General features: G+C 38.2%; 1 protein-coding gene across 2 annotated transcripts in view; it reads right to left on the bottom strand.

The window, feature by feature from the left end:
* KCNQ1 (potassium voltage-gated channel subfamily Q member 1) overlaps nucleotides 1-22,746 on the bottom strand; it is a 353,161-nt gene that overhangs the window by 263,546 nt on the left and 66,869 nt on the right. For both annotated transcript variants that reach the window (XM_031049067.2, XM_005149194.3), the window contains exons 3-6: nucleotides 6,477-6,603; nucleotides 4,627-4,705; nucleotides 3,537-3,633; nucleotides 2,760-2,900 (exon numbers count right to left, since the gene is read on the bottom strand). In XM_031049067.2, coding sequence (XP_030904927.1) covers nucleotides 2,760-2,900; nucleotides 3,537-3,633; nucleotides 4,627-4,705; nucleotides 6,477-6,603 — 444 coding nt within the window. The remainder of the gene's footprint in view (nucleotides 1-2,759; nucleotides 2,901-3,536; nucleotides 3,634-4,626; nucleotides 4,706-6,476; nucleotides 6,604-22,746) is intronic.

The raw sequence follows: 22,746 nt of genomic DNA, 5'->3' as shown, positions 1-22,746 counted from the left end.
GTGCAGGGCTGTGTTTTGACTTTCAGCCTGGGAACAGTACTGATAACACCAATGTTTTTAGTTACTGCTCAAATATTTACTCTGACCAAGGACTTTGTGAGTCTCATACTCTGTCAGGGAGGAGGGGAGGCTGGGAGGAAGCAGAGACAGGACACCTGACCCAGGCTAGCCAAAGAGGCATTCCATACCATAGCACGTCATGCCCAGGTTGTAACGGAGTTACCCAAAAGGGCTAGTTCTCTGGGGGGTTGGAGGAGGTATTGATCGGTGTTCAGCTGGGCTGGGTGGGGGGAGTTATCGGTCGCCAGGTGGTGAGGTGTCGTATTCTCTTCACTTGTTATTTCCTTTATCATTATTATTATTATTATTATTGGTAGTAGAAGTAGTGATTTGTGTTATACCTTAGTTATTAAACTGTTCTTATCTCAACCCGTGGGAGCCACATTCTTTTGATTCTCCTTGGGGAAGGAAGGGAGGGAGTAAGTGAATGAGTTGCGTAGCTGGGTTTAAACCACTAGAGTGTCCAGTCCAAAACAGACTGAGACAGGTTTTCAGGGACCAGAATTTGTGGCATTTAAGCTATTTTGAAAATTCGGGCTAAAGCAAAGCTAAAACTTTTGAGACTTAACACTTTGAGGTTTTTGAGTTTGAGAAGCATCCTGATACACCTCCAAGTTATTGTCCTAATTTTACAGGGCTTTTTCCTAGCAGAAAACATGAAGAATATTATAGTATCAAAAGATGAGGAATTGATGGACCTGAATCCAGTTCAGTTTTGTTTTGCTAAGTCCTCTTAGCATAAGTTTAGAGCAGAACAGGAACACCAAATTCTACTTCTAATATCAGAGAAATTACAAGACCATGTTCATTCAATGCAGTCTCACACTTCAAGTGGTCTGCTGCAACATAATAGAAGTTATAATGGAGAAAGAATATTATCACAAGTAAACTTATTGATTAAATAAGCTCACTGTAATTAGACAAAATAGCTGGCATGCCTATTAACTGAGTAATAATTCCCTGAAAAGAGAATATTTCAATATCCTGACAGATCATACTGCTTCTATGTATGGCTTTACTGTATTTTCAGTAAGCCAATCTGTCACATACTTAATTTTTAATGACAACACCAATGACAGCATGTGTTTTTAAATGCAGCTACATCTGCCACTGTTAGTTACTGAGTCATCTGCCTGCTGTATTAGAAAATAAAAATGCTGTGATGACATTAAAGCACTGAAAAAGCTACTTGCCAGAAAGTCACTTCCTTGTCCTACATAGCAAGTTTTCTGATCCTAAGAGAGGCTTGTATTTAACTGTGGCAGGCAGCAAGAGGAAACAATTCTGTAGCAAATCTTAGCAGTTACCTAAACAAAACCCATTGTATTAAAAAATGGCTACATATGTGTTTTAGCACCAGGAAATCTGCAGTAGACTTGCTTATCAATAGAACTTTCCTTCCTGAAACAGCAAGTGGTATTGCTGGTAGGCAGAAGACTGTAAAAGAGAATGCACATGAAGAGGTTTATTTTAAAAATGTCTTTAAAAAATGTTTTATTGGTGAAAGTCCTGTCTTTCTTGCCCATGTACTTACCAGTAGTCTCATTTTTAACAAAATGATTTAAACCATCAACAAGAAGACGCCAGAAGATCAGCACATTTTGAAAATGTAAGCATGGAATCATTAGTTGATGCCTATACATTCTTAAGACCTGCAGCACTTGACGATGACAGTTTGTTTTATTAAGCTACCTACAGCTAAAGCAGATAAAAACCAGGTCATCGCTTGAATGGTAATGATACAAAAAAACAGATTCCAAAAAGTATCTTTTTTGAATTGTAATAGGAAAAAGAAAGGGAAATCAACTGCAGAGCAGAGCAGCCAACCTAATATTTGCATATCATGTGAGAAAAGAAAGAGGGAATTGTTACCAGCAAAAGCAACAGAATTAAAATGTTTACTCAAATATAGTCCCAGAATACAGCAACCAAACTAGTAAGTACCTCTAGCAAACGAAAAGAGAGACAACTGTCACTAGCAACAGCAAGAAAGTAGAAATTTATTAGCAGAATTAAAGATACATCCACAACAAACCATGGCAGCACCCTACAGAAACCCGAGAAATCTCTGAGCAAGATTATATATTGACATAGCACAGACAAATGCTATATAAGGATACTAAGTGGATTCCAAAGCAATATGATCATTTTAAAACAGTCCTGTCCCTGGATGCCTTAAGTACCTCAGATGCTCCTTGTTCTAGACTTAGTCTGTTCTGAATAAATAGGGAATCATTGTTCCAGACCAAACTGCAAACCATAGACACTGGTTAAAAAAACAAAAACCACAAACCAAGAAACCTCCCCCCAAAAAAAACAATCACACACGCAAAATTACCCCAAAACACTAGCCCTGATTTAGCAAGACTCTTATCCCCTTAGAAGGCTGAACCCTACAATGAGAAAGGAAGAAATAATCACTATAACAGAAGGGATGACTATAAAGAAATAAGACTATATGTTTCTACACCTTGTATACATAATTTGATCACTTTCAATTACATAAGACTATAATTGCCAAATAAAACTACTGATCATCAATAGTATTTTCTTATTTTAATGAATTACAAAACCAGAAAGTGTACTGAAGTACAGAAGAGGCTATTTCAAGTGCTGCTCTTACTCCATGGTTGCTTGAACTTTACTCCCCATTTGAAGGTGTCAGCTATGTTTACAACATTTTAAATTGTTATACTTACCACTCCCCACCACAGGGCATCTGCATAGCTGCCAAACTCTGTTTCTCCAGAATCATTTACAGCATCTTTTTCAGCCAGGTATACAAAATAAGAGGAAAAAATCAGGCCCAGAAATCCAATGTAGAGTGTAGTTATCAGTTCCTGCAAAGAGATTCAAAATAACAGCTCTGTGGCAGGGGTTTGGAACTCAACGAGCTTAAGGTCCTTTCCAACCCTAACTATTCTATCATTTTATAATATTATTGAGACACTTATATTACCTATCACTGATGGCTTTTAAGAGATAATGGAACAGAAGAATGTCATTTCAGCACTTAATAAACATTGACAGCAATTGCTGGCTGTGACAATTAACAAAAATCCACTGAGCTCACACAGCCAAAACAATCTTCTCACCTGCAAGCATGACTCATTACCCTTTCGTTCAACAAGAAGTAGCTGGGTAATTTTTTCAGGCAGTGTCACACTGAACACAACTCTGGAATTCAGATAGGTATTTTTAGAAATCCTCAGACTACCTTTCAGAAGTCTCATTTCCTCTGGTTATGCCCAACTACAAGTCAAAAGTTTGCCGAAGTGGAGGTAAGTATTTTTAATCCTTTAGGAACTTTCTATCCCTTGAACAAGGCAGAACCACCATACTTGGTTAAAATAAATGACTGCCTGCCTCCACAATAAATATATTTGCCAACATCAGCATGTCTGTATACATATTGTTCTTAATGTAAGGACTTTTGCATTAATTATTATGGCATTCCTCAGAGTGCCCCAACTTACTTGTCTGTGTATGAACACAACTGATCCCAGCAGTCTCCATGTACCACCCTGACGGTCAACATGCAGCATTCGCAAGATCTGCAGAAAGCGGATGCCTCTGGAATACAATTCTTAAATGAATGAAGAGACCAGAGACAAGGGAAGAAATGGATATGGAGACAGGAAGTCTGTCTCTTCCAAAGGACTGTTTAGAGAGAGACATAGCATTTTATTTTAGACTTAGCAGGCTGTCTCTTCTCACTCAATTCACCCACCTTTCATCTTGTTTGTTACAAAGGCAGCGTGGGGAAGTTACATGAGAGGGACAGACCTTTGTACACATTGCTGGTAAGAATAACTCAAGGATTCAAGAACTTTGGGCACAAATTGTGAATGCTTCTAGAAATCATTCAACTCATATTTCACCTGTTTGCCAGGATAGGCAACAACATACAGAAACAGCTAACTAAAGAGCTGATTTCCTCACCTATGAGGAATTTCACAGGCATTTTGAAGTAGACAGTCAAATAATATTTTAAAATCCTCTTTTTATGAGAGCCACTGCAATCCTAAAGCACCACTGAAGCTAGTGTGCAGAACACAGTACACTGCCATGTACTGTAATAACATTCAAGAAAACCAAGTGGTGTGACTTTCCTGAGCATAAGGCAAATTCAGTCCATCAAGAAGTCACAACCACCAGGCATTTGATGAAGAAACAGCTTGAAGGCAGAGACATGAAGCACAAAAGAGTTGTTACAAAACTTAGCCAAGAAGCTTAAATAGGATTTGGGTAGCACACACTTTGCTGGGGAAACGGAGCAGGGGTTCTTTCCCCACCTGACATAAATGCATTACAAACAACCAACATGCGAAAAAAGTTGTATTTCCTTTACACTTAATGGGATCACTGTTTCACACATTTACATGATTGGTGATCCATTACATGACTGAGCAGTGACTCATTTTCTCCCACAAGAATTAGAACAAGAGGTAAAAAAATAAAATAAATAAAATAAAATAAAATAAAGTAAAATAAAGTGAAATAAAATAAAAAGGAGAAACCCCCCCACCTTACTCAGCACTTTTTTCATTTATTGCATATAATTACCTGATAGCTGAGGTTGCAAAGACTTGACCTTTAGAGCCCACACAAAGAACTATCATGGAAGCAACAACTACAATTAAATCTGGAAAATAGAAGTCAATTAAAAATATGAGTTAGCAGCATCTTGCAATACTTCTGCAAAACTGTTACTAGCACCAATGTCAATATTACTGTAACAATCTGAACAGTCACTCCAAATTCAGATTTTATGTATATCAAAAGATCTCTGCTGTAACATATAAAGAAAATGTAACTGTGTGATATGCTAGAAAGGTTATACTGAACTTGTCCAAGATGGCCAAAATCTGGATGAATGACAACTGTGATATAGGATACTGCAAAGCAGCCTCAGCACCCTGGAATCCTCGTTAGTTATAACCCATGAGAAATTTCAGCAGCTTCTACCTATTATCTGTTCTGTGTATCTTATTTTCTCTGCTGGTTTAGACAGTATTTTATTCATTGACAGAGGTTTTGGGGTTTATTTAATATATAAGAAAATTGCCCTACGATTATTTCATCTGTCCTAAAGGTCTAAAAGGGAGAGAAAAATGAGAATTACTGTATAAGTCTAATTTAGTTTATGTCAGTCATTACCCTAGGACTGTACTCTAATTCTCTGTGCCTCAGGCTTAGTTAATTTTGGAAAGAAACTCTATATTTTGAAGAAAGAAATACTCCTTGAAACATATCTGGGAAAGCAGAACTTTGTTTTGTTTTCCAAGCTGAAATAAACTGGATGATGCTTCAGAACCCCTATTGTTCTAGGTCTCAAGAGAAATGGATTGTGGAAAGAGTGTAGAGATGCAGTCAAAACCACTTTACAGTTACAGTCACACCTGAGATACAGTTTTTGCTTATATATATAATGCACAGAGAAGCTAAACTGAACTATTTTATGATTGTAAAAATACCCAGGTACAAACCTTTGTATTCTATATTCAGCAAAATTGTACGCAGCTTATGAAAAAGTATTTCCTCTGCTCAACAACAAATAATGCTTCTGAATAGTGGAAAAAATTATGTTACAGAACAAGAATTGTTATGCTTCTGTAACAATACTCCTCTTCAAAATCTGGTTTGTTTAATCTATTTATATTTTAAGTGCTTCAGGGCAAGGGTCTTATATAGTTCTCTCAATATTGGCTAACAAAATACAGACTGATTGTGGATTATTACATTTCTTTCAGTGAAATTTTTAGACACATGATGAGCAGTATAAAAAAAATGGTTTGTGACGTATATGGAATATATGGATGTAATTTCTAAGAACGTGAAAGTTGCATTAAGAGGTGAACTGCAGTGAGTATCGAGGGAAGTCAGGTGCCCAGTTCCAAATGCATCACTGAAAACCATATTTTAATCCAAAAGACACACAAAGTAATTACAGTGCATCTACCACGTTCCATCATGCAGTATGTAGCTCAGAGCGCAAAATGAACTCATAATAAACCATTTAAATGGGTGAGGGGGGGAGGGGGGGGAAGGGGGTGGCAAAAAAAAATAAAAGCTGTTCAGTATATTTAAAATAATACAGTTGTAGCTATTGTATAGTGCCTGGGATCCTGAGGTCCCAGGGGACAGGACTATGGCCAACTTATTTCTGGCAAAACTTCAGATCACTTGTGAAAAGAAAACACTCTGCTCTTCTGGAAAAACAAACCAAGCTACATTTGTTCTCAAATGACAGTGCCACAGATTCCGGAAAGGAAATTTGGATCTACACTAACGCTAATGACAAGAGCTCTTACTCTAACTTGGCTTCAACTACTGTAGGAATTCCACTCCTCAAAGCTTTCAAGAACAAGTTTTACTCATTGTTTACATCAACTTTGCAAGCTGTGCATACTCACCAATGATGGAAATAGGCTTCCTAGCAAAACGAAGCCTTCCCCATATTCCAACATATTTACTGCGGCATCCCGCTGACCATAACCGAACCACATATTCTGTTCCGAAGAATACTACTAATACAATTTCCTAAAAGAAACAGAGAGAGAACTAGGTTAATTCTCTACTTTACAACTTTTTTTTTTCAGAGTGTACTAGGAAACACCAAAATAAAATTTGGAAGGTGACAAAAATGTCAAATATATTTAAATGATCTAAAGTAACACAGAAAAACCTGTAAGAGTAAAGAAAGAAGAGACTAAAAGCAAGTTTAAATATTTCATTACATGCTGTTTGGCTTGTCTACATGTATTAAAACTGAGAAGCATTCTGTGCAATTCACTTGGTCTAATTCAAACAAAAGGTTCCGTGATGGAGCCAAAGAAAACAAGCAGAATCTATATGCAGAAAATGAGTATTTTTAGTAGCATATTTCACTTTTGGAAGAGATGTGCTTCACATTCCATTCACTGTATCAGCTTAACCTCCCACTTATTTATACTTTTTCAGTCTTCCTTTCATCTCACATGGATTCAAGGCAGCTAGTATCCATTACCAATATGTCAGCCAACAGGTGCACTGAAAACATAGCACGCCTTTCCCATTCTCCTGTCAACAAATAGAGACTTCAGCAGAAACAGAGGTCTAGTCCTGACACAGTGCTGGTATCAAGCTATGTGTTAGCCACAGACCCATGCTAAGGTATGACTTTGGAAATGCCTATAAAGTGATGGGTGATAGACATCTGGCATTCTTGTTGATTAGACAGAGGAACAATTATGACATATTTGGAACTTACTAAAGTGCAGATAAACCTTGTTTTTCTACAGACTCATTGTGCACAGCACACACAGCATGGTTTCCTTGAGTATCAGGGAGCTGCAATAAGTCTTTACTGGATAACTTGATTAATAACTGGTCACATTCTGTCAGAGCCTACAGCAGAATCTACTAATTGGAACGGTAACAGTGGCTTGTCATTGAAAGCACATGACACATGGCATATGGAAAGTGTAAAGCAGAAAAAACAATCATAAAATATCACACTTATATAGGACAGTGCAGATTATAAAACCAAGATGCTTATTTCATAAAGTGATTTAATATAAAGAGCAACTGCAGAGAAGGTGACATGGTGCTGAACTTTTTATCCAGCCTTCTGACATTTCCAAGTGGTTCACCACTGTTTTTCACAGCAGACTGGCAAATGGGAATCAAGATGGCACCTATGATTGTTTTCTAAATTAACTAAAATAACCAGGATACAATCCTAGTGTAATCAAGATGAATGTGTGCCATATTATTAGCTTCAAGAATGCATGGGACATTGCCCTTAATACTGAGTAAAATCATAGGTCTGTGTACAACAAAAAGAGGGGGGGGAAATGCTATGCATCAGTCTAATTCATTATTACCTTTCTGTGGCTCTAAAAAGCCAGTCTCCTGATGGCATAACAAACTGCTAATCTCAGGGCACTACAGTGTTGAAGTTCAGCTCTGTGACACTTCCAGAAAAGCTAGGTGAACATTAGCCATGACTCTTTCTTTTAGTTTTGGCAATCTCATAGCCTGTGCGAGATGTCAGATGCAGCAGAACAATCATCACAATTGTTTACAGTCACTCATATTCTAGATAGATTTTCAAGACAAAATGAAACTGTCCAGATTGTTGGTTGAAATAAACATGAAGCTCAGACCTTGCAACCCATCCAAGAATCTCTTCTACAGTTTCATTTTGAAATGATCCACCAGAACATTTTTAATTGGACTATTATTAAATATTTTTAATAAAATAAAGTCATAATGAACTTCATAAATCTAAAGAAACAGCATCTGCAGCAGATGTTTTAAGGAAAGCCTGTGTCTTATGACAGAAACTTCAAAAACAATGAAACTCTTCCTTTGTCCAATTTCACCTAATGTCATTTACAAACCTATAGTGAATGGCAAAATCATGAGCCCAGCTCTACATGAGGTATTGTTGGTTTGTCACAGCAAAATAAAGCTTGAGAGGCTGCCTTTTTGGATCAGGTGACTGAATTCGTTTCACAGACATGGTCAATAAACTCTTAACATCCACGTAGTCTTCTGTATGCAGAAGGCTAGCATGTCTCCTTGCATCACTACCATAGAGGAAACTCTCATAACAAGAGACAACAGCAACCATACAGGGAGCAAAAACTGTCCTTCACTCGAAATAACTAATTTGAGGAAGGGATGTATGGCCTCACATCGCCTGTGATAGCACAGGTAATACTGGTCAGATATCCCCAAAAGCAATTACCAAAAGCAAAAGAACAACAAAAAAAATTTCTTGGTAGGCAAAGAAAAACCCAGAGGAAAAGTTCATGTTTTAGCACAATGAAACCACAAGTAGCACTCGGACCATGCACTGTAGCCTTGTCAGGATCACAGCTTCAGTTTTATAGCAAGAAGGTAGAAAGTGAAAGGCTGGATTGTGCTTTAAAGAAGCATGTATTCTCTGCATAAGAAATTTGCATCAGAGTTGTGTGCCTATGTTTTTTAAAGGCTCTCCATGGTTCATTGGATAACAGGCACACCGGCAAGTATGCAAATGGGGGCTGTCCCAAAGACAATGCGACAGACACGCAGTCAATGGTTACTGTCATCCAGCTCTTTGCGTGACATGCAGACAAGCTTAGAGAACATTGATTGTCCTATAGACCCCGGTGACTGGAGGGAACGACCAGTAGGCTTACACCAAGACACATTTTTCACTCCTGACGTTTCGATAAAGGCTTATTGACCTAAATGAGACCCAAGCTATTCAGCGAACATCAGGGGTGAAAGTGCACAAGCTGTTCTTCATGGTCATACACAAAACGTCCAGGTATCCATTAGCAACTGGCAAATTCCCCTCCCCTGCCCGTGGCTGTGTGACAGACAAAAGTGGTTTTAATATCTTGTGTTGCATAAATCTAATAAGTAATCTCCTGGGGGGTGGGAGAGGATGATGAATTTCTAAGTAATAAGTAATTACACACTTATATTAGTGGCCAGAAAGCTGCAGACAAGAAAAAAATACATTAGAAAATTATTCCTGAGCTACTAAAATATTGCCTATATTTTCCTGATTACAAGCTTAACATGAAACTTTACATTAACTAGAAGCATGGTGACCTGATGGCCACAGTTAATTTATGCTGGTGGTAATCAGGGCTAATTCCAGTTAATAAGAGTTACCCTGGCAGACAGCAGCAATGCCTCACTCCTGAGAATTTCAGCAAATCTGAGTTGCACTCCAGATTAATTTGGTGCACTGAAAGCACTTATATACTTCCGCCACACTGTCCATTTAACACATATCTAAGTGCACTGTATAAAAGTTTGTGCTTCTCACAATGAATGAGCTAGCCTGAAACATGGCTTTGAAAAAGTGATACGGAAAAATAGAAGGATAAAAGGCTGAGCAGACAGACAGGATGCAAAGGAAGAGTGAAATAAGAAACAAAGCAAAATTCAGCTCTATGGAAAAAATACAAAGAAAAATAACTGCCTGCAAAACACTAGTGAGGGTGGGGATTAAAATGCAGCAGAGGAGTTTTCTTGGTTAAAATTACAGACACACAAGAACTGCACTGTGCAAGGTACCATTCAATCCTAATCAATTTAATAGTGATCTCCTTTCTATAAGGAGAAAAGAGAAGTACAACATCGAGGCAAAAAACGTACACTTACATGGTAAAGAGATTCCTCTAAGATGTGACAGTTTAATACCCTCCTGCTTAAGAGCCTTCTTGCTTAGGAGAATTTTTTTCCTTTAAACTATTGTTTTGTGCATGGTACCCTCATTTCTACTGTCCCTCCTGCTCAGCCCAGGCATATGCTTAATGCCATCTTCATGCTTTCTCAGCCACACAATCCAACACAGATTAACTCCGGATGAAAAGGTAGAGAAGATGAACATGAGATACACGTGTGGATTGCTTTTCTTGAAGAATCCCATGTCAGTAAGTCTCCAGCTGCAAACAACTTCTAACATGCAAACTCAAAACATTTTCAATCAAAAGGAACATGTAAGTCTAGTGTAACAAGCCTTGAGCATTTCTACTGTGGTACAGTGCTTGGTAAAGTACAACAGATCTCCAGCTAGCCATTTAGCACATGTCAGAGAATGAAATATTTCTCATAAAAACCAGTAAAGAAGCTTAAGTGCCCACTGATGCATGGGTGTGATCAGCATGAGGGATCCATTTCAGAAGTCTCAGAAGAAGAGAACAACAGATTTTTCAGTGCATCTCACTACTCACTTAAAATTCTGACATGAAAACAGAAGTCCCTTTGAGTTGATCTGGTACGACATGATTGGCTTTGGGAACTGCTTCAAGTATAATGAAAGAGACACCAAAACATAAAAATTATCCTCAGCCTGAGATAGATATGTCACAACTTAATCACTTGGCTAAAGTACAGCTGTCATCACCTGATGAAGGAACTTAGGCAGGATCCAGAAAACCACAGTCCCCTTACAAGCATACCCATGCTATCTGTCATTACAGCACACATCTCCACAGTTCCCATGGATTAATCACAATTTCATAATAAACCCACACACGGAATACACAGAGAAAGCCTCAAAGAACTGTTGTGATGAAAAGCCCATGTATTAGGTTTGACTTACACAGAAGAACTGGACCTGCTATGGGTAAGGATGCTTTTCCACCTTGACAAACTTCCAGATGTCACCAGGCAAAACAAGAAAGCCCCTCCCACCAGAGGACAACAGGGAAAAGTTACTTATGAAAAGGACTGTGTCTGAAGTGAAGGAGGAGCCAGACTCATCAGCTGCGTGACTGGAGAGTCAGATCTATGAAAACAAATGCACACAATTATATTAGCAAAGCAACTATCTGGTTTATTTTGCTACTTAAATGTATTTTGAAAAGCCCTTCCTTTACTGCTCCACCCCTACTGGATTGTAAAAGCTGCAATCCAACATTGGGAGGTATCCAACATCCACACTGTGAGATAAAGTGCAGTAGCAGCTCCAAAACAAAGGACAGAGTCCCTAAACTTAGCTGAAGGAGATGTTTTTAAGCAAATAGATTAATAGTGTAGATTAAAAGCTAAGATTAAAACCCTGACATAGAATGGATCATGACACCATAAAACCAACTATGTAACAGATAAAGAAATTGTCTCTGGAGGCTGAGAAAGCTTCTGCATAGAGAACATACTGCCTGAGGCTCTGCCTGTAGATCTCAAAGCTCATGGAGCACTACAGAAGTTCATGCAGTCATTTGATGTGGAAGGACTATATGAGGTCATCTGAAACCTGTTATGAACAAGAATGCCTTTACTCTGAATATAGACTTTTTTCAATGAGGTCCATAAACACAACATGTTTTAGGAGCAAGCAGGCAAAGCATACCACCATATTACTCTGATTGGCTACTGACAACAACAAGAAAAAAATATCAAAGATAATATACAGCTTATTTCACCAGCCACAGAGGTGGTTATCCTAAAAGGAAAAGGAGGTAACAAGCACAAGAAAACAAGAGACATTGATGGGGGGATGACTTCCAAGCCTCAGAAGTACACACTTCTGATATTGTAAGAATTTCCTCCCACTCTAACTTTCCACTGAGAATATGACTCCTACCCATCTCTGCCATATCATAAGATATGCAAGCTCTAATACATTATCCTCATTGGGGATATCAACATTATTCCCACAATTCCTTCAAATATGGCTTCTTAGCTTCAAGGATGATAAAGTTCCCATTAACTCCTTGAAACAAGGAAATAAGCTCTCTCATAGCTTATATAGTGATTGCATTCCAAGCAGCATTACCTCATCTATAAGATGCCTGTGGCACTACTTGCACTGATACCTATATTAAGGCAAGGCAAAAGAAGAGATCTGCTACAGAGCTCATGTGCCAACAATAAGGGGGACCAGTAACCTCCTTGCAATCTCAGGCATCAATAATGGAGGCAGGACACTGCCAAAAGTTTTGTTCAGAAGCTGTGACAAGGAGAGCTCTGAAGGAGCCAAGAGAGGGGACAATAGATCTGCTGATGCTAATGCAAAATGAAGAATGGAGCACTTGCCATCAGCCAAGTGCTGTAGAGCTGCATTGGGCAACAGAGAAACATGCTCAGCATCTTCACAGGCAGGACACAGCACACCCTCTAAAGCCACCAAAAGCTTTCAAAAAAAGCAGGAATGTGTCTTTCATGTAGACCAATAAGTTACATGTACACCCAGAGGAAGGCAGCATGCAAAAAACAAACACTGCAGGCTACAGGTTAGTTCAGAGAGAGCTACAGTCCACAGCACACTGTTCACCTGACACATCAGGGCTTTCAAAATGCTTCAGACAGCACTTGCATATAGCCCAAGCAGGGTATGCAAATTAACAGCAGCAAAGGCAACTGTTTCTTCTAATCTCACTCACTTTGTATAGAGAGGCCCCTCTTTGTTCTGTTGAAAAAGACAGGATTTTTTCCTGAAAGCTGTACTACGTTTTCTAAGACACACATAACAGCAAAATCTGATGGCCCAGGCAAACAGGTAAATACCAAACTCAGTAAGGTAAAAATCCCAATTTGATGAAGTACTGATCAAAAATTAATATATATATATGAAAAACCATTTATCTTTTAAGATTTACTGAATACCAATGAGTGCCAAAAGCACTGCTTAGGACTGGGGATTTTTCTCCCCTTTATCTCCAGACTCCCAATGATTTTGTAAATCACATCTTCAAGTGAAAAACAATAATGCTAAGTTTAAAAAAAATGTTTAGAGCCAAAACACTTGGTGTTCCTTCCTTTCAAAAAGCCTAGCATCACTTGCTAAAATTCCTTATCTAGCGTATTTGGTACCAAATGATTTAACAGACAACAGAAAACAAAAACACAGAATCAATATCACATTTCTATCTTCAGAGGTCCATAAGTAATCCTAAGAAGTTACTGGAGACCATTACAGAACCCTTATTTAATGTCTTTAACTAGAATGAAATAATATGTATGTGAGTGTGCACGCTCTGAAGAAAAAATGCATGCTTACTATGAGACAGAGTTAGAAGAGTTGATTGTGTTGAACCTTTTCTATTTTCCCTTTATCAGTGCTGAGAGCACAGAACAATAAGACTGGGACCAATAAAGAACACTGAAGGCCTGTAGTTTTAGGTTGAGGTTTTCGAAAGCCTCCATGCAACTAAATCCGATTGAATTTTAATAGGAGTCGGGCACCTAACTCCCTTAGGTGCATTTAAAACGCCTTTCATTGATTTCCCTAGCTCTCTTCTCACTCTGGCTTCAGCCAAATCCGAACACAGACACTTGAATTTTTTCCACCAACCACAAAAGGCCTCAGATGTCAGTGGTGTAACTCTGCACATGAAGGCATGGTCTCAGAGCGTGGCTGCATTAGAACAACTTTCCACACCATCACCCTGCACAAGTCTTGTCATAATGCTTCATCTTTAGCTTTTGAACTTAGCTGCCGATGATATCCACCGGGAATTTACAGAAGTAAATTTAGCTGGCCTTATACATTTGGTTACAATATTTGTTTTAGTGTGGAGTTCTCCCCCACTACAAAGTATGCTCAAGAATTACACTTCAAACCCAACGTATATATATGGTATATGGCAAGAGTCATATGGAAGTGTCAACATGCTAACACTGTTGCAAATATGATTAAAAGACCCCACTCCTTTCTGTTTATTTCATGAACCTCTTATTCAGGCCTTCATCAAAGTCTCTAAAAAGGAATTCATACAGGACCCCCTTCTTCAAAGCGAAAAAGGCTCTGGCTTCTGCCCAGTGCAACATATGCTTAATTTTATAACTCACTGAGTTCAAAAGAACTATTCACTTACTTCACATTAAGCACACATACACACAGTTCACAGAGATGCATACTCATTCACTAGTAAATACAATATGCTAATAAGGGTAGAAAGGAACTGTTACAGAATATTAAAAGAACAATCTAAGCCAAGTGGTCTACATTTTCATGTTACAGACAACTTTTCATATTAATACTGTTTACACAGTGGCTACTTTACTTAATGTGATTATTTTTATCCTATCAAGTATGTCGTTGTATGCTTTTTATTGAATAACCTTTCTTACTTATTTTTAGAAAAGCTACCTCATATCCACCATGTCATACACTGAGCAGTTCATAACTCTTTCCTTTGCTCCACAGCTACTACTGAATTTACTGGGGGACCTCATGAAGATACTTCATGCCTGTTTTTCTCCAGCTACAAATGACACAGAAATAAGAGCTGTTGTGTCTTCCAGCAAGCCATATTTCTCTTATAGCCTTAGACTATCATAGCTACAATGCTATTCCTTTCTGAGAGAAAATGACGATATCTCTTATCTGAAAGCAGAGCCACTAAAAAAAGAGAATCCAGCCATTACCAGCCCAGCTTAAACTGCAATAGCTTCACTTTATGTACTTAAAAGGGGATGTAATGGTAATGGCTACCTGCTATAGAGTTTGGTAACATCAACAGTTGAAATCCAGTGGTATCAGACATACTAATGTATGTTTTTTGTTTGTTTGATGCCATACTGTGATAGCAGCCAGGCAGCAACAATACATTTTAAAACAGAAAGTAGAAAGATTATTGATGAAAAAACTATTTGTGTTCCTCTACTTTTCAGAAGTGGAAAAGAATTTTAAGCTTTCTATGAATATTTTTCCTCCTTACTCATCTCCCACTCTATTAAAAAAGGAAAGAAGATGAAAAACACTGGTACAGATGGGAAGTTGGAACAAGTTTTCAATTATCTTTGACATTAAAAAATTTCTTTAAAAAATTGTGGTTTTCAACAGTCATATTTTAGACAAACCGGGTTTCATTTCATATTTACATTTCAATGATTTTTTTCTTAAATGTATAGAGGTTTCAAAGACAAGATGTACTTCTGCAGAATCATCTGTATATTTAAGGCATGAAAGGAAATACCTTCTTATTATGAAACAGCACATTTCAGAACAATGCTTTTCTCTCTAAAAACCTGCAAAACAAGGACTGTAAGAAAATAAGCTTTAATGACATTAATTTTACTCTTTTGTTCTCTCCCCGCTCATGTCACCAATTGATCAAGGATATCTACATTTCCTCTCTGCAGTAAACCTGACCTCCAAAGTTCTACTAGTTCTTTGAGTGTGCTATTGCTCCCATGTTGACAGTACCACATGTGCACCATCTCACCCTTACCCACAGCCCAGACATTCTCACCTATCACAGTTTCCCAATTCAAGGGCACTATCTAAAGCCCAAAGATAAAACACATCCGCAAGCTGTACAATGCCCCTCTTCATTCCCTGGGTAAGCAGGAGCCTGGAGGGCTTAGAAGATGGGAGCTCAGAGCTGGACTTGCTATTCAGCTACAGGTTTCTCATGCAGCTTTGAGCAAACAATGTGCAGTCTTTAACTCTGTTCCAAATCACAGAAACCCACTTTTTTCACCACCCTCTCCCACAAACATGCTCCAAAATGAGATAGTAACACTGTAGATGGAAGTACATACACCTGGATATGCAGAGTAACATCATGAAGCCCTCACATGTAAACCCCACGAGCTACTATAAGCTACTTCAACAACTTGCTCCTGCAAAAGCCAGTATAGAGTACATCAAATAGGAACTCTTTTAAAGTTCTAACTTCCTACCTCTCATGTGTAGACAAGACATCCCCTCCTAGCCCTGCTCTCCCCCTGAGAAGGGATGTACAGGATGGCACTGACTGCTACACACCCTTGCTTCAGGATTTCAGCTCTACCCTTCCACCTCCTCTACATGGTTTTCAGCTTTATGGAACCGTCTCTGGAATGTGATATATATTCCACAAGTACGACATTTCCAGACGAGTGAGAGGTCACCAAAAGCAGGACATTACCCCTATTTCTACATATACTCATGGCACCCTCTTTTTCTAGAAGCCGAGTTTTCAAATTTTATCCTCCAAAACCAAGATTTCTGGCCTGAGCAATGACCATGCTCTTCAGAATCAGTTTAACAAGAGCTAAATTTTAAAGGGACTAACACTGGTTTCAACCATCTCCAGATAACAAAGGAAAAAGAAATTTTTTTGCAGACTGACAGGGCAGAATTGTAGAATAAAGCTGTCAAGTTCTGAAACAAAATCCTGCACAGCTAGAAGCAGGGCATTCCTTTCACACACCTGACAGCCGCTCAGTTACCAGTATCAGGCTCAGCGTTGATAAGAGTTCAAGTGCCATATTTCTGTTTGACATTCCCATAAACACAACCTGCTTTTGCCTCAACATACTTGAGCTCTCTCGCAGGCCTGCCCCAGGGAATACACATCATGCTCTTCCACACAGCTGCAAAAACAGTCACACACTAAACCTGTAGTCCAGGCACTTAATACTCCTCACAGGAAAACACATGTGCTAGTTTCAGCTAATAAAAACCTCTCAGATGCCATATATACACAGCCCATTCAGTCAGCATTTTACAGTTGCCTCTAAAATTTGTGAAGGAGGAGAGAAGAACTGTTCAACATGCAAAATAAACTTAACTGAAAGCAACAAAGTCAGCATTTTCAGCTAAGTGGCAAATACATTTCACATACTGAAGGCAAGTAGTTTCCTTCTCATGCCAATTTCCTGCACTCATTGCAATCAGCAAGCTTTAAACAGTTGTGGCTATCATTCAGCACATTGGGATTATAGCATACTAAAATGGGAAGTTAATTTATACCAACCAAAGCACATGATTAACTCAGTGCAAATTCTCTCTAGAGCTTTGATAATGTTCCAAACGGACCAAACTAAACTTACATTTGCAAAATGAAGATATAAACCAGATCTCTCTGAAGTTGCATACCCCATTAACCAAGCTACCGTTCTGTGCACAGACTTATATTTTTACTTGGATTCATGTTTCTATCAGTGTTGGGTCCAACATAAACAAATGGTGCAGAGGCAGCTCTTTGCAGAATTCAAAGTTACGAAAGGAGAACTCCAGCTTTGTGGAACACCCTTCACTCACTATCACCTTTCCCCTGCTCCCTTTACAAATAAAGGACAAGTGCACTATTCATTGCTGGAAGAAAAAAAAATAAAACTTAAAGCCATGGCCTTCTTAGTAGCAGCTGGTCTGAGCTTCAAGACATCAAATACCTCAGGAAACTAATAACCATTACATGGAATGAATTTAACTGATATTTGGCAGAATTCAGCAATGCTGTACTCCAATACATTTTTGAAAAGGAAAGACCTTCTAAAAACAATGCCTAGGACATGTCAAGAATAAACTCAAGACTATGCAGCAGTAAGCAGGTTAGCAGGCAGCTGATGTAGCAAGCAAAAGCCACCCAACCAGAAGAATCCCCTCTGTGGGCTGGTATTAGAAAAGGAAAAAACTATTGCAACTTAAAGGAAGGGACACAAGAGGCATGGTTTAGAGACAGAGTAGCCTTTTCTATGCTGAAACGTTGGGCAATGCAGGACAGATTTTGAGCCCACTTTAAAATATACATTATCAGAACAGCCAAAGCACTGGTTATGCATTTTAAAGGCATTAACATATCAGAATATCCAACTGGTAGCAGTGGAGCAGGAGTTTGTATTATCTCATTCCTGCTGCACTAATTTTTCTGAGGCTTGAGCCATATCTGCTCTTGATGCAAGCTGTATCTGCAGGAAATTCATGGTACAATTTCTTCTAGAAATAGCTGAAATTTCTAGGTCCTTCTCTTTGATGTGTGATTTACCATTGCTGAAATTAGCAATTAAACTAAACACATCTTTGGAAATGCCTGCTTTCCAAACATATTTTCCAATACCTTAAGTGATTGAGCAAATGGCAGTCTGACTCCACAGCTAGACAACTTCTGGCAGTAATTATAAAAACTGTTTTGTTTTGGGTTTTTTTAAATGTCAAAACTTCATCTCAGTTTTTAGCCTTCCGTTTATACCTTTCTCTGCAGTTTTCAGTATTCATTGTTTCAAAAAGTTGAGTTTAGTATGCCTGTCCTGCTTAAGCCTCTCAAGATCTGACTGTGCTAGATATGATACTATAAAAATCTGTAAGTCTAAGCTAGACAGCAAAGGTCTTGGTGCCAAACCAGAGAGCCAAAATTACCTACTGGAACCAAAAATGCTCAGCCCACCCGAAAAGATACTTTCTCAGCAATGTAGGAACCTGTAAGAACCAACACTTGTACCAGTTGTCTTAACAGAAATGAAGCAAGAGGTTACCATAAAGAAAGGTAACTCCTTGCTTTAAAGCTACTCAATCTTAGTATTTATTAATCCAATATTCAAGCCACCACTCTATGTGACAAACAACTGAAACATGACTTTTTTCATGTCATGTCACTACTGAGAGATAATAATGTTAGTTCCACTGTAAATCATTCTTTTAAAGCAGTATTTTCTCAGTATGTATAATAAATAATTACCAGGCTAAGTTCTTTTCTAGGGCTGAGGGAAAGGAAAAAAGGGAGTCTTGACACACAACAACCAAATACTGGCACATAAATAGTACATGTGAAGAGTTTGGGTTATATCTTTTTTAATGGCTTTACAACAGAAGTAATGCCTCAGGTGGCCAGGACTTCTAGACGTGACAGAATGTCAAAGGTTTGGGTCAACCTTACAGATCTTAGAGGAAGAAGAGCCTACTTGAACTGCAATTCAGTTTGAATAATTTTCCAGTTATCTTAAAGCATCAGTAAATGTGGCTAAAGTAAGGAAACCAGGGTCAGAGGCCTGTCCTCCTCTGCTGAAGGGAGCAGGTAGCAAAACCAAACTCATCCATTTGAAAAGTACCTACTTAGTAGATTAAATAAGAGGCCTGCCATGCTTAGATCTGCATCCTATTTCCAGCTCTACTAAAAATGGCTTTAATGACAACCTTGTGTTTCCCCTTTCCCAAACACGTAACACATTGCACATTTAGCTTTGAAGAGAAGTGTCAATTGCTAGTACTGTTCAGGGTATAATTAATAACAATTATATTACACTAGAAAAGCACATTTGTGTTCAATATGCATTTCCTCATCAGCTGGACGGCCAAAGGAAACCTTCTAGACATAAAAGTATGGTAAGGCTGTGTCCCATAACTGGGTATTTGAATATTTATAAGCTATTACACTTGGGATACCAAAGCTGATGACATGAATGTGTGTTTTAGTAAGTCCATCAATAAAGCTTTCCTCATTAGAAATCTGCCCCTAGCATGTTACATCAGAGAATTCTGTTATCATGAACCAGACTACTTGTCCCAAATGGCAAACTGCTAAAGCCAAAAACACTGCGTCTATTTAAACAGCATGTTTTACGGTACTCAAAATGTGGTAGAAACTCTTTGGTAATACTATCTGTGGTTTCACACCTTTTGAGTAACAGTAATGAATATTTCACTCTATAAAGACATGAAATGTGTTCATCTCACGTGCTAAATCACTCTGAAAAACACCATGAAAGCTCTCTTTTAAACACTTTGTGAACTATTTGAAGGCTGTGAGAATTATCTGAAATGACTTTGAGTATTTTCTGTTCTAAAAGATAGCAAACAATAGTGGTTATAGAATAAGCAATCACTTCTTAGTGCAATGCCAAGTAGTTTCCATCATGTGACTCTTACGTGTTTCAATCTGAAGCATAGTGTTAAACATGGATAATTTTATTTTTTTTTACATGGAGAACAAAGTGAACAAGCTTTGAGAAGGATGGGGGGACCTATTACAAACTGAAGGTATCTTCATACTAACTGGCTATTGCACTGATGTTTTCCATGGAAATTCCAGCTGCATTAGTTTTGGCCATAACTGAAACCTACTTTGGGGATCCTTAACAACATTCAAGAAGTTCCTTTTAACTTTACTTCATGTTCTGTACTTCGTTCTACTCTTTAAAGCAGGAAAAGCAGGGCTTTTTCAATCTTCAATTTGTTTTACTGTTAAATAAAATAAATTATGAATTCTGACTGAGTGAAATAAGTCACTCAGAATTCAGGCCCAAAGGAGCCCTGCTGAAGTATCTATTCCTCTTTAAGAGCCAAGAAGCTCCTCTTGCTCAGGTTGTACCTTTTAGTGCTGCTCAGTCCATTGTGCAATTCTGCCTGTGAGCCAACACGATCATAAGACTCAACAATAAAAGAAGCTATTCAGAGTTTTGGCAGAAAGAATAATTCTGACATTTTGTTTCATCTGGATCACAGGATTAGACTTCAGTTAGGGACTTTAACACTAAGCTGCCGGTACTACATCACAGAGAGCTGAGTTCTAGCATCTCTTCCACTGTATATTCCCATCTAAGTCAATGGGATGACCCTTGAGATAAGCTGAAATCCATAACAAGCATAGCTGAACCTATCTGTTGAAAAGGGAAGATAACCACCCTTACACTCCATATATCTGAGTACTGAGGCACATAATGATTTATGCTTCTTGAAAGGAAAACACAAACAAAAGCCAGCACACATTCAAGCATCAGAAATGTAATTGTACCATATTACAAATACCAACTAAACTTAAAAAACTCTGTGACCACATGTGATGTATTTCAAGCATGTCTGTATGTACAAAACAATTGCACAAACAATATCAATATTAATACTGATTAAGTTTGTATGAACTGCCTCTCCTCATGGAGAATGAAAACTCCAAGTATTTGCATAGGATAAACATGCATGGCTTTTTCTATAATTAATAGAGAGAAATAGGCACAGACAAGGGGAAATTAATGTCACGTGTCCCAAGTACCTTAAGATGTAATAAACAATGCTTTCTCGAGTAACTCTTTCCATGAAGTAAAAGCCTATGTGATTGGCTTATACTACCTAACCTAACTTTTAGACAGCTAAAAGCTAAAAAAAAACAAAAACAAAAAACTAATAAAAAATAAAAAATTAATCAGAGTCAGCCTAGAAGAACTGCTTTAAATTATCCAGTGAAGTATTCTCAGCTTGGAGCAATGGTATAAACAATACAGGATGTTTACTATCAGTTCTCACTTGAATGAGAAGTTTATGAAGGGTTTCAGTATGGGGGCTTGTCTCCCTAGAGAGGTCCATGTGATTACCTTGTACACCTCCAGCTTCCCTCTCAAAACTCCCAAATCTAATGTTTGATCTGGACAGATCAAAAGGTCAACCATGTCAGAGGATATTTAAATTTCCTGCAAGTGTTGCCAAAATAAGGAGCCCTGGCAGTGTTCAAGGCCAGGTTGGATGAAGCCTTGTGTGATATGGTTTAGTGTGAGGTGCCCCTGCCCATTGCAGGGGGGTTGGAACTAGATGATTTAAGGTTCTTTCCAACCCTAACTATTCTATGATTCTATGAAAAGAAATACCATTTCTACACTCTCAGAAAAAAAAGATTTTATGCTAGTAAGCACAGTCATTGGGATTCTCTAATTTTTATCAAGGTCCAGCTTCAGGAAGACAGTTTCAACCGAAGCCGTTCAGCTTCATAGAAATAAACAAACAACCCCAATAGAAAGACAAGCAATCATCCACCTCAAGATGCCCAAAGCCCCTTAGCATTGCTATTTTTTTTCTATAATATCAGTTTTCTATAATTAAGTAGAATTTTTCCTATTGATTCTTGTAACACACATGAACAAAAAAAAAGTATCTAAATGCAAATCAATTTCAGAAAGAACATTTTTAAACTACAAAACCAAAAGGTTTATTTTTCAGTTTCAAGTACAATTCATTTGGCATGAAACTCAATGTGAAGTTAAGAGTGAAACAGGAGAGACATCCTTACCACCACCCACCACATACTTCTTCACGTCGTTACATGACTGTTTCCAAGTAGAAAAGAGAAGCATTTTGGGGAAAAAAAAAATCTGTCACCTAGTTTGAATGGTTTAACTCCACAGAGAGATGTAACTCGATTCATCAGAACATGAGCTCAGCAGAGAAAGCAAACCAATGAATCACCATTCAACAAGGAATATGTATCCATCATGTAGTCACCTCTTGAATCAACTCAGATTGATTAAATTTCTTTCATTAACTGATTTCAGCTCATCTGGTTTATTAACATCTATACAATCCATCTGGGGCCCTCAAACATCTGCTGCACTTGTCTGACTTGTCTTAGGAAGCTCAGGCCCCTTTGTTTATTATAAGCATTTCTCAGATTTCTGTTAGGATCTTTAGGTTACCCTGATCCTTCTTAAGAACTACAGCAGCTAACAGCTCTTACTCTGAATATAATCATTTACTGCTGCTACCCAGCAGAGCTGGAT

Source organism: Melopsittacus undulatus, chromosome 4 (assembly GCF_012275295.1).
Source record: "Melopsittacus undulatus isolate bMelUnd1 chromosome 4, bMelUnd1.mat.Z, whole genome shotgun sequence".
In the NCBI taxonomy this organism is placed as follows: Eukaryota; Metazoa; Chordata; class Aves; order Psittaciformes; family Psittaculidae; genus Melopsittacus; species Melopsittacus undulatus.
The sequence above is the reverse complement of the archived record's forward strand: the minus strand, read 5'-3'. Positions and strand labels throughout refer to the sequence as shown.